This window comes from Phacochoerus africanus, chromosome 5 (genome assembly GCF_016906955.1).
Source record: "Phacochoerus africanus isolate WHEZ1 chromosome 5, ROS_Pafr_v1, whole genome shotgun sequence".
Lineage (NCBI taxonomy): Eukaryota > Metazoa > Chordata > Mammalia > Artiodactyla > Suidae > Phacochoerus > Phacochoerus africanus.
Genome location: NC_062548.1, coordinates 85,279,509 through 85,292,849, shown reverse-complemented (window position 1 = coordinate 85,292,849; position 13,341 = coordinate 85,279,509). Strand labels below are relative to the sequence as shown.

Genomic DNA, 13,341 nt, shown 5'->3' with positions numbered 1-13,341 from the left:
GCAGGAGATTTTAATTATTTCCCCAACCGGTCCCCCGGTTTTGGCACCTGTATGGCAGGCTATTTTCCATTACTCCTCCATATTTATTTTAGGCAGCAAAGGATAGTGGAAAGAGCCTGGAGCTTTGGAGTCAGACAACCCTGAATTTAAATTGTGCTTTTCGTTTTACTAGCATTCTAAAATAAGGACAAGTTACTTCTCTGAACCCTGATTGCCTCACCTATCAAATTAGGATAATAATACATTACAAACGAGGCAACTAAACTGACACTTAGGTCCTTTACACAGTAAGGAAACAAAGTAAACTTAGATTCCTTTAGTATACTAAACGTTACATTCCCTCTTTCCTAGGGCTATTTCTGTCCAGTCCCGAGGTAGTGTCCACAACATTAATCTTGAGCACACTGAACATCAGGCAACGAACTCACATTGCGGACCCTAAGAGCTTAAAAAGTTTTAGTTTGTAAAGTACGTTAACACAGCCCTCGCAATTTAGACAGGCAAAGGAAGAAGATCGGGGGTCTCCGTATGCAAATATATGAATTACGACCGCGCACTGGCTACCGCGGCTTCCGCACTTCCCTTCGAGGGCGCTCGGGTACATCAGCGCTGCGCCACCAGCCCGCGCGGGGGCGGAGATTTGCGTGTGCAAGAAGGGGAACCACCCATCGAAACCCCCCCCGCCAAGCCCGGGAGGGCCGGCCCCACTTCGCGCCCGGCCCACCCCCAAGTGCTTGCCGGCGGTCGGCCCTCCTGACGTCACCGCACCCTCCCACCTGCTCCTGAACTTTAAGCCAAGCGCCCAAGAACATCCTGGAGGAGGGGGATTTCTCAGGAGCCAACAGCTTTCGCACGCTGGGGGAAGTCACCTCCTGGGTCCCAGCGTTCCCTGCGCTCCCGAAGGTCCCCCGTTCCCGCTTCCCAAACTAGATCCCAAGCCCTTGGGGGCTCCGGGGAGGGGGCGGGGCACGGGGCAGCCCAGCGCCGACGCACGCGCGCTAGTCTCAAGGCGTCCCGCCCCCTCCCGGGGGAAGGCGGCGGTGTGGGGGGGCCTACGTCAGCTGGGGGAAATTCCCCTCCCGCCGGGCAGCCTTCCTCTCGGGCCGGCCAGAGCTCGGCTGCTGCTGCTGCTGCGCTCCGCCCCCTGCCCCTGGCTCCCGCAGCCTGGACTGGCGACGCCGGGTGACCCGAGCGCGAGAATTAAGCGGGTGGGAAGGTGTGAGCCGCAAACCCAGAGGAGGGCGGGAAGGAGGAGGAGATCCTGGGGGTGGTCAGGGGGATTGGGGATCCCGCTGGCAGAGGTCCCTCGGCCGCCGGACTGACTGACTGCGGCGGCCTCCGGTTCGGACGCTCGGAGCAGGGCGGCGCGGTGAGCAGAGCCATGGCCTCGGGTGAGTGTGTTCCCGCGCGGGCTACCTCTAACAGCGGGAGGGCAGGAGCGGGTCCGAGGGTCTTGCTGCTCAGGGTTTCGGGGGGTCAGTTTTGGTTGTGGCTCTTTCTGTCTTTAAACTCGACGCTGGCAAACTGTCAAGCTTTTGAAAAAGTGACAGAGTTCGGGGTTTGCGTGTGAAATCAGAGTCACGCTCTGTAATTTGATGCCATTGTAGTCGTCGGAACCTTAGAACTTCCCAAAGACTTGAGTCTTGGATTAGGGAAGTTAGAAGAATCTGAAATGAAGGAAGACGAAATCCTCATATTTAAAAATTGATTTATTATTGAATTGGAGGTTTTACGTTTTAGAACAGGAAGGAGGATCCTTCCGACCTCAGGAGAGCTCTTTTTAGTTTAATCTCATCAGTTGCTGAGAGGTGATTGCTGTTGTTGCTGACAGCTGGACAAAATGCGGTGAGGCTTTAAAAATTACCAGTGGTATTTTAATAGGTAGTAGGTGGAAAAGTTGCTTCAACCAAGTGGATCATTTTTACTGTGAAGTGCCTACTAACTTGTAAAACAGAAGTCGAGTTTTGTTTTCCTTTTTGAAAAGAAGGGGGAAAGACGGTTTTTTGTTTTGTTTTGTTTTATCATCTCTGTGCTTTAAAATATGATGAAGCATGAAAAGAACTTTCTATCACTTATAAACTAGCAAATATTTATTTATAGTCAATACTTAATGTGAATCTCTTTCTTTGGGGAACCGAGTTTACCAAGAAACTGCTTCAAGGGTGAGGGAGGGCCCCTCAGATCCAGCCATGGTTTAGGTCGGCTTGTAACCTAAGGCAAGCAAATCAAGTAGACTGAATTCGAGTGGGACTTTTATTGGAGTCTGGGCAAGGTTCGGGCGGGGGGACGGGGTGGGCGCTTTCCCGCCAGAGGGAGCAGCGAGAGCAAAGTCTCAGAAGCCTAAAAGTGCGTTAACACGGTGCCGGGAGGCTGAAGAGGGAGACTTGTTTATGCTTGACCCACATCCTCCCAACTGCCTGGTTCAGTGACCCTCGGAGGGCTGATGACTAGAAGAGAAGAGGAAGTAGAGAGCATAAAGGACTTTTTTTTAAAGGGTTGAGCAGAACAAACCCATAGCTGCTGCTGTAGGCTGAAAAGGAAATTGGGGTGGTTCACATGACATTTGATTTCAGTTTGTCTGTGGTTTTCATGTGAGAATACAAATGTAGTTTAAAATATTTCAACTTTCTCTTCATCTACTTCAGTGACCCCAGACTTTCAGATAATCTTGTAAATTCATAAATTCAAAGCATGTTTAGATTTAAAGTGCAAAGATGACAGAAAATATTTGGTTAATTTATCATCAGAAAGATTTTGTATGAAAGTTAAAGAATGGCCAGCGTTATAGGTATAAAACAAACAAACAAAAAACACCCCGGGCTTCCGGCAATTTAACCAAACTTTATGATATATGGCATGAATGTAATAATTATTTCAAAAGAAAGGAAAGAATTAGCCACTCACATAGAGTATTGTAAAACCTACATCATTCAGAAATGTGATACCGTTTAAACTTGTTTCATGACACTGTTTTGTCCTGTTGTGCGTACTGATTCTCTAAATCGAAGGGGAAGAAATTAAAAGAAAAGGAGAGCTGTAGGGTAATTATCTTTTTCTTTCTTTACTGGGCTTGCATCAAAATGCACTGTTCACAACGTAAGAAGTTATTGAAATTGTAATTCAATTATTTGAAAACCGCAAAACAAAAATTTTTTTAAAGGAGTCTGAGTGTACTTTCCTTAATCACTTGTAAAGACCTTACAGAAAAAGGTTATAAACAACCATCCCTGTTTTTAAACAGTAATTTAACTAAAAGAGTACCAAGAAAACCTTTTGCTTAGTTCATCCTTGTCTAGTTGAGAGTGTGAATTGAAGTAGTATAAAACCTCAAAAAGTATTTTTATTGATTACCAAGCATTTAAGACCATTTCTTCATTTCTCACCGGATGTCATATGTAAATAGGTGTGTGTAGTTGAATATGTGATCTCTAACGTGAAAGTAGCAGATCATAATCTCATAAGCAAAATTATAAAAGTACCATAAATAACTGGGACTTTGAATGTTTCATTCTAAATTTTGTTCAGCTAAATTATCAGATTATTTAGGAGTTCATAGCTCAGGTTCTGTTAAGCTGTCTTTATTGCTTATTCCAGTCTTCTGACACAATTAATTTAGGATAGGCTATAAGAAAAATGTTCCCAGTCTCATCCAAGGTATGGATAGACAGTCATTACTTTTGTATATTTATGATTCTGTTCTTTTGAATGTAAATAAAATTAGCCATTATTTGTTCTGAATTTAAACCTTCTCATTGTTCCAGTAGAAAGTGCAAGTGTTCTTGTGTGTGCACAGCTCTGTTTACTAATAAATAGTACTATCTTTAGTAAAACATGTTTTAAGGTAGAGAGAATTTACTTTTATTTAGTATTAAAAACATTTTTTTGTTGAAGTATAGCTGATTTACCTTATTGTGTTAGTTTCACACGAATTGCATAGTGATTCTGGTTTTTGCAGATTATATTCCATTATAGGTTATTACAAGATTTTGGTTGTAATTCCCTGTGCTATGCAGTACATTCTTGTTGCTTATCTATTTTAGATTTAGTTTTCTTTAGTATGGTTCTGCGATGCCGCATAATAGGAAGTACATGAAGAAATTATAAACCCACCACTTAACCAACTTTGCAGTGTAAATTTTAAGAGAATGTTTTCTCTTGAGTAAGGGGGGAGAAAAATCACTATATGTTACAACTTAATCTTTAATGATAGAATTGGAAGCAGGAATTGGTAGGTAAAGCAAATGATTTTTATTTTAAGTAAAAAACTAGACAAAATAAACATGAAGGCTCCTTCAGAAGTGCAACACATGAAAATGTAGAGATAACCGTGGTATAAAAGAATTAAAGTGATATATGATAGCCAGTGAAGGGAATGAGTGAGTGAAATGACTAGGGAGGAATCAGATGATGAGTCATAATTGGGAACATCTGAGGTTTGTGTAGTATCTTTCTCAAATATAATTTGAGGGACTCAGAATTTCCTTTTGTCCCATCTTTCTCTCATCTGTGTTTTCTACAGATGATTGTGTTTGTAGGCATATGACCCAAATAATTTCATGGGACATACTTACACAAAAAAATTATTTAATTCGTATTTAAATGGGCATCCTGTATATTTGATTTTTAAATCTGGTAGTATTAAAACAGATGATTTGGCCCTGCCATCTATTTTTACTATAGTTTCTCTACTTTTTTCATAGTTTTCTCTACTTTTTTCACTCATATTCAAGATTTATATTCCCCTACCCTATATACCAAAGGCAGTAGAATCTCTTCGTTGAAATTTCTTACATCCTTTATTTATCTTGTGGTACATACATCAATTAAATACTCATCTGCAGAATCCCTTACTTGGATTCTTAAGACCCAGTTGAGAGAGTCAGCCTGAAGTATTGGAGTAAACCTGGACTTTAGTTCATGATGGACCTGGATTGGGTTGTTTTTGGTTTTTTGTTTTTCCAGTTCTATCACTCTGTGATTTAAAAATGGGTATAAAAATGGGTATAACTACTTCACAATCTTGTTAGGAGCAAATAAGGTAATGCATGCCCATTAATGTTAATTTTCTTCTCTACTGGAGCTGTTTTGAAACTCAGACATCTAGGAAACAGGAGCTATTAGAAACCCTTGGCACTTAATGTTGTTTAAGTATCCTGATGATTCTAGAATTTTATGAAACCTTAAAACCTATAAAAAGACAAGACCAGATGCTAGATAGAAAATAGATCTTTCAAAAAGGTATAAGAATACCTGTTAACTTTTAAACAATTTGAAATGGTTTTGTGTATATTTAAACTAGGAGAGTAGAATTTCACAGTGATATTTGGAGGCAGTCTCCTTCGTCCACTTAAATGATGGTAAGCATTGTGAAGAAAAAAGTAAAATAAAAATTGCTTGGTAATAAACCATGTGTCCTTTTGCTAATTGGATTGATGTAATTTATGCTTCATTTGATTTCTTTTACACCATCTGTATTAGTCTTTTTCTGTCCTTATGGGAACAGGCTTGAGTTTTCTTTGCCCCTTTGTTAATTGGATTCAGTTCCGTTCATGTGGGAAATGGTAGCTGAATTTTTATCATTATTGAGAAGAAATGGAAAAACTCACCTGTGTCATAAGGAAAAGAAGGTCATCAACATAATTCATGTGGATTCCTTGGTTTGAGGAAAGAAGAATAGATCTTATATTCTTTTTGTCCAAAGTGAGTGAGAGGTGATATTTGAAAAGCATATATTGTCAGTCCCGTTTGCTCCTTTGGGTCTCAGGCAGTCTGTTATCTAATACTACAGTGAAGCAGATGCAGTCTCCAGGTAGTTACTGAGTTGACACATTGACATGCTGTCTTCTAAGAAATGTTACTGACAGTAGCTAAAATACTGATTTTGTAAAAGATTTATTTTGAAGAAATCAGCATGGTTGAAGGCTATCTCAATAATAATGCTTTTCTCTCTTGCTTGCATTTGGCTAAGCTTTTTAGAGTGGGAAAGAGTTACCAGTAGTCAGAATTCCTCTGCCTAGTTTACCCATCACCTGGCCCATCCTTGTACATTAATTTTTGGATTGATTCTTGAGACATGAACACTGTTATTTCCATTTCTTTATGTTTTAAGGCAGTAGTTCTTATTCAGGGGTGTGTTAGAAGTGCTTGGAAGGTTTGTTTTTTTGTTTGTTTTTCAGTAACACATCTGGGCTTTAGATGGATTTATATTTCTATTCAGATCTCAGGTGGGATCAGGGCATGTATGATTTTGAAAAAACACCTAGGTGATTCTGATATATACCCTCAGTATGAACTTTGTTCCAGGAATTTCATTGACTCTAAATACTCACTTGCTTCTGCCAAGATGCCTTATCTTAAGCTAAGTTGCATTTATTTTAGCTTATTTGCCGTATCAGTTGTTATGACCTTATCCCCAGATGCTTTTATGCTTGTTGTTCTTTGAATCCGACCCCATGGGATCCCAACTGTTGTATTTGCTAATGTCATTTATAATTTCTTTTTCTTATAACTCCATATAATTTTGAACTTTAGTTTTATCAACTGTAAAATGGGATAATAATTCTTGTCCTCTTTTTATGAAGATTAAAGTTTAGATCAAATGAGAAATGTTTATTAAAGTGCTTTAAAACAGTGTTGTAATTACTATAATTAATATTTTTTCATTGTGCAATTGTTGCTGCTTCCAAGTCCTAGCTGTAAGGTTTTAGTTAATAATGTGTCTATGGATGACAGTTGATAATCCATTTTTAACTTTTGCTTCAATGCACTCATTTTTTCAGTGTACTTTTCTAAATCTTAAAAACTCAGCACTCTTTCTTGCCTGAGTGCAAATAAAATCATAAACATATCTTGCAGGCATTTTGGCTGTACTTCAAATATTACTGTGATCCGTATTAGCATTTTATAGTACTGTTAAAATTTTAGGGATCAATCCCGGCTTTGCATAATATTGGTTGAAGAAAAGTACAGTAATCAACTCGTTTAGAACCGATTTTGAAGACATTTTTATGATTTTTCAAAACTGTAGTGATTGGAAATCGTCTTAGCTAAGAGTACTCATTTTCTCTACAGTTCCCTGATTTGTATTTCACCTTCTTCCACCCCATAGATGATAGCATTTCACAACCTTTGATCTTCAGGAAGGATGGCACTTCAGAATACAGTACTGAGGAAGGAAGTGACTGGTACACTCTACAGATGCAAGATATAAATGATTTATAGTGAGGAAGTGTTTTTGTAAATCACAAATACAGATAAAGAAATTAGAATATGACTGGATATGAGAAGTATGAAGGTGTAGCGATTTTAGTGCCCTCAAAACACTTTTTTTTCCGTAGTAGAACCAATTAGGAGAAATCCAAATAATTATTAATCTAGTCCTTTAGTGTTTAATATTTACATGAAGAAAAAGGTCTTTAGATTTTCAGTCATTCGTTCCACAGATTAAATATCTGTGCAAGGCACTGTAGATTAAGTCACAATTCCTGCCTTCAGTAGTTTGAAGAAATAAAACAAGCAGGTTTTTTTTTTTTTTTAAGAAGAAATAAAACAGTGAGTCTTCTCTAACTTATAGTTATTTAGAATAATTGCCATAAACAAAACACTGCAGTAGTTTAGAGGAGGAAGAGATTATTTCCAGCTGGGGGAATGGAGAATATTACAGTAACCCCTGTTAGTTGGTGATTAGACTTTTTACCAATAAAGAGCTTCTGCAATAGGACGAATAGAGTTCAAGGGTGTTTAAAGGCCTTGATGTTATATGATAATATTTGTCATTTTTAGAATTTAAAAATCTTTTAAAAATGTTTTATCTAGTCTTTCAACAGTTGCTTTTCTGTGCTCCTGTCTACACACTTTTTTCATAAACTCGCTTCCTAATTTAAGGAAGTGTTGTATAATTAATGAGTATTTGAATGCTCACTATGAGCCTAGCATTTTTTTATTCACACTCCTCCCCCCCAAAGTTAGCCACTTACCATTAGTGATGTCATTCTATATCAACTTCCCACTAAGACACCTTTAAAGAAGCAGTGGGCAGGGATTCATTTGACCTTTAGTTCAACCACGTAAATGATTTAAGATATTACTTAAAAAAATACAGTTGAGTATTTTGAACTTCATATGGAGAGGAAAAATGTACTTTCTTTTTTCAATCTCTTTAGGGCCGTACCCACAGCATATAGAGGTTCTAGGCTAGGGGTCAAATTGGAGCTGTATCCACTGGCCTGTGTACTTTCTTTTAAATATTCCTGCAAGGATATATAAGGATGTGAAATATTTGAAAGTGAATTTGATTATTTGAAATATACAAGGATATATAAGGATGTGAAATTGAGATACTCATCTGCATGCCTTATATTTTTCAATAAAATTGAAATAAGCATTGTGAACTTGATTAGGGTAAAGTCAGTTTTTCCCTTGCATTTTTGTCTTTCAAATGCACAGATAAATAGATAATAAATTCAAGCACAAGGAGTTTAAACCAAACAGAATAAAATTAAAGATACCAATAATACTTATTAACCCAAAGTAAAAAGTATGGAACTATCCATGATTCTTTACTTTCGCTTAACCCTAATATTCAGTCACTGAGGACTGTCAGTTTTATCTTTTAAGTAATCCTTCATTCCTGTTATCATTACCAAATTTCAGACATACCCTAATCCTTGTTACTGTAACAGCCTCTAAACCGTTCGTCTTGCTTTTCTCTTTTATTTTTAATCTGTCCACTGCCACCAGAATTCTTACTCTAAGCTGTCAAGCCGATCATGTGACTTGCCTGCATAAAACCCGTCATTGATTCCCTGTCAGCCATAGAAATGAACTCCAAATCCCCAAATAGACTCTCTGACTTGTGACTTTCTTTTGAAAGGTAAAAGTATACTGCACACTTTCTTTACAGCCCCCCCGGGGCTGTGTTGTGATTCTTCAGCTCTCTTCTCCTGTGCCAGGACACCTTTGGATGCACTCTTCCCTTGTCCTAGAATGTCTGTTTTTCTCCTTTTTCTCTCCTTTCTCCCCACCCTTTTGCTTCAGTAACTTTTTCTTTTCCTTTTGACGTAGGTAGGCATTCCTGTTTTGCTCTTCCTGTGATTTTATGCAGAATTTTGTTAGCATAAACAACATTTTATTCCATCTATGTAGTCTAATAATTGTGTTATTTGCTTCATTGTTCTATAAAATCCATGAAAATAACTGTTGTTATACAATCATAGCATTACTATAAATCATTGTTTTCAAGAAAGCATCTGAAATAATAGTAGACCATTTATTGAATAGTCATTGTATTCCTGGCAGCTGGTAAGAACTTAATACTTGTTATCTTCAATCTTTGCAACAACCTTGTGTGGTAGGTGCTATTGTATTATTATCCCCATTTTACAGTGTGGGAATCTTAAGAGCTATAATACTTCCTGGGTCTTCAATGTTAAGATGTGGCTGGGTAGGACTCAAAAGGCCTATTCCTCTTACTGCACTGATAAGACCCACTGTGTTACCTTTTCTGAAGATTTGCTTGCATCCTAACAAAGGATAAACCTTTTGTCAAAGAAGTGCATATCTAATTGTGGGAATTTAGAAACCACTAAATTGATCGAGGAAGGGTTTTTTGTTTGGTTTTAGTGGAAGACATCTTTACAGCCCTGAAATAAAGACACGTTGCTAGGTACCCCTCTTGTAAGCACACTTGAGTGTCTTTATTGAACTGGAATTTCCATGATTTAGATAGTAAGGGAGATAAAGGTGCATATGTTTTAGACAGCTTTATTGACATATAAGTAATGTAAAATAAATTGCATATGTTTAAAGTATGCAATTTGAGGATTTCCTGCTTTGGTGCAGCGTGTTAAAGATCCAGGATTTTCTCTGTAATGGTGCAGGATCAATCCCCATCCCAGCACAGTGGGTTAAGGATCTAATATTGCTGAAGCTGTGGTATGGTATACTTAGGTCACAGCTGTGGCTCAGATTCGATCCCTGGCCTGGGAACTTCCATATGCCACAGGTGTAGCCGAAAAAGGAAAAAAAAAAAAGTATGCAATTTGATAACTTTTGACATACTTATCACCACAATCAAGATAACTAATACGTTCACCATCCTCCAAAGTTCCTCATCACTCCAGACCCCTATTCTTAGGCAACCAGTCATCTGTTTTCTTCACTACAGATTAGTTTATATATTCTAGAGTTTTACGTGAATGGAATCATCCAATATATGCTCTTTTGGTCTGGCTTCTTTCATTCAGCATATTTATTTTGAGATTCATCCATGTTGTTGTGTGTATCATTAGTTCATTCTAAAGGTGCCGTATTTTGAATTGTATTTGTTATAGAAAGTAAATAATTTTATTTTCCTCTGTTGTGTCTTATTCTTTAGATGGGACTGATTGAAAATTCTTTTGAGCCTAAAGTTCCTTCTGGAACTTGTTTTGTTTTACTATGTATAAGTCCTTTACATAGAGATATAAAAAACATAACATTTCCTTCTGTAAGAAAGTAAATACATTTTCATTTTCAATGAACAGTCTTTTAGTTCACTGTTAAGATAAATCTAATGTAAAGTCAGGCAAAGTCGTTTTTGGAGTATAATATTGCACTTCTGAAGACTGTCTTCTTGACCCTTCTGGGAAAATTCTGGGGAAAACCCTTCTGCTTGGTCTCAGGTGAGAAGTGGATATTTGAAGTGGTTATCGCAGAACTTCACACTGGCATTAGTTAGAGATATTAAACAATAATGTGCTAACCAGTAAATATGATTTGAATGGCTTGTGTTTACACTGTATGGGAACTTGAATGAGAGAGAAAATCAAATAAATAAATTATCCACCCAGTCTTGAATAATTACATTTCAACTTTGTCATTTAATATTGAGAGGGAAAAATTTTTAGCCTACTCTTTTGGAAAAAACAAGATGGTTAAAGATCCATTATTATTTCTATCATAATCTCACCCTCCTCCCTTTTAAAATTTTTAGGTGGGTATAACCCATATATAGAGATTACGGAACAACCCAGACAGAGGGGAATGCGTTTTAGATACAAATGTGAAGGGCGATCAGCAGGCAGCATTCCAGGGGAGCACAGCACAGACAGCAGCCGAACATACCCGTCTATCCAGGTAACAGATCGTTCTCCTGTGTGTGTGTGTGTGTGTGTGTGTCTCAGCTGCATCATGTTTTAGCTGCAGCAGTTGCATTAAAGACCCAGCTTCATCACAGTGATCGTCACCAGCTTTTCCTCCTTTTTTTCTTTGTAATTGATCCATACTGCATAGATCTCTAGGCACATTTCTTAAATACAGTATAGAGTCTTCATCCCTGCAGATTGTTATATATTGAGTGTTAATCTGTGTAGAGTGATTCCCAGTGCTTAGAGTACATCGGCAACTTTTGGATGACAACACCTTTAGTGGAACAAAAAGCTAATGAGGAAAAAGCATTCTCTCCTTCCAGTGGTGAGCAAGATTGTTCTGGAGATTAAAAACCTGTATTTGGAAACTCGGAATTCTTCCTGCAATCACTTGGCTAATCTAGGGGCTATGGAAAAAAGAGCATTTTTGCCTTTTTTCCTCTTTATGTTTATTGCCTATCCCTGATACTTTGGATTGCATTGACTGATTTGAAATATTGTCACTTTTTAAATATAGTTTTTTCATATTAACATAAATTTTGAAAGTAGTTTTTGATCCAAAATGACTTTGGTAATGTACTATATTTATAGAAATACTACATTTATATTTTATGTTTATATACTACATTTCATTAGACCCCTAGCCTGGAAACTTCCATATGCCTCATGTGTGGCTCTAGGAAAAAAAAAAAAAAGCTAATCTTCTACTCCTTTAAGAGTGATTTTTAACTCTTCTCCATAATTCAGCTTATTCTATACATTCTCTTAAACATTTCTAAGATCTTTATCCTTACCATTCCAGTAGTTTCTAAACAACTTTGCAGCTTGAGTTCCACTTGAGCCTACCTTACACTTTTAAGTCATTACCTTGTCTTTTATTCAGAAAGGCAATATATACTTTCTGGTTACTTGTTCAAATTAGGTTTAAATTCAGAATTATAGATTTTAATGCCCACTTATCTATGAAGCCACCCATTCTTACCCAGCTGCCTCGCTCCCTTGTTTGCTGGTTTTTATATTCCCTGCTTTGTGCTTGCAAATTTTCCATCTTCCAGAATAAAGATAAACTCCTCCCTACATTGTGTAGAGTCCTCCTTCCTTTCCCATGTTTAACTCTTCATTCTCAGTGTCATAGATCTACTTACTATGTGAAAACTTAATTTTGCAAAACAGCCTAATTTGTTGCCTATGGTACAGTGAATACTTGGGATACACTTTCTGATTAAAAAAAAAAAAAGATATTTTTGTGAAATGAAATGTCATGTATTGAGTAAAAACCACACTTCACCATAATGGTGGCTTAAATGTGTTCCGTTGTGGCTTAAATATATACATTCAAGGGATGTTTATGGTATGACAGTGAATATAAGAGCATTGCATTCAGTGACTCAACATCTTAGTATTTCCTCATGCTCCATGATAATATTTTGGTATAATTTTACTTGTTTTAAAAGGAAAATGGAGTTCCCGTCGTGGCGCAGTGGTTAACGAATCCGACTAGGAACCATGAGGTTGCAGGTTCGATCCCTGCCCTTGCGCAGTGGGTTAACGATCCGGCGTTGCCGTGAGCTGTGGTGTAGGTTGCAGACACAGCTCGGATCGCACGTTGCTGTGGCTCTGGCATAGGCCGGTGGCTACAGCTTCAATGAGACCCCTAGCCTGGGAACCTCCATATGCCACGGGAGTGGCCCAAAGAAATAGCAAAAAGACAAAATAAATAAATAAATAAATAAATAAATAAAAAAAAATAAAGGAAAATAAGGGAGTTCCTATTGCAGCTCAGCAGATAAAGAACCTGACTAGTGGAGTTCCTGTTGTGACGCAGCAGAAACGAATCTGACTAGGAACCATGAGGTTGCGGGTTCAATCCCTGGCCTCGCTCAGTGGGTTAAGGATCCGGCATTGCCCTGAGCTGTGGTGTAGGTCGCAGACACGACTCGGACTGGCATTGCTGTGGCTATGGTCTAAGCCAGCGGCCATGGGTATGATGTGACCCCCTAGCCTGGGAACTTCATGTGCCATGGATGCAGGCCTAAAAAAGACCCCCCCCCCAAAAGAAGGAAAATAAGCAGAGTAAGGTGATATGACCGATTAAAATTAGGACACAGAATAATATGCCAAGAAACTGAGTGGTAAATTCTTCTCTACTGGTATTCTCCTCAAAGTTTATTCCAAACTGCACTTGATAATCATTTGGACTTTTATTTATCCAGTG

General features: G+C 38.2%; 1 protein-coding gene across 3 annotated transcripts in view; it reads left to right on the top strand.

Moving 5' to 3' along the window:
* The first annotated feature begins 834 nt into the window (after positions 1–834).
* Positions 835–13,341, top strand: part of REL (REL proto-oncogene, NF-kB subunit) — a 36,746-nt gene continuing 24,239 nt past the window's right edge. The window contains exons 1-2 of one of the 3 annotated variants that reach the window (XM_047782015.1): positions 835–1,391; positions 10,973–11,115. In XM_047782015.1, coding sequence (XP_047637971.1) covers positions 1,382–1,391; positions 10,973–11,115 — 153 coding nt within the window. In that variant the 5' untranslated portion in view covers positions 835–1,381. The remainder of the gene's footprint in view (positions 1,392–10,972; positions 11,116–13,341) is intronic. The other 2 variants (XM_047782014.1, XM_047782016.1) reach the window with 2 other exon arrangements.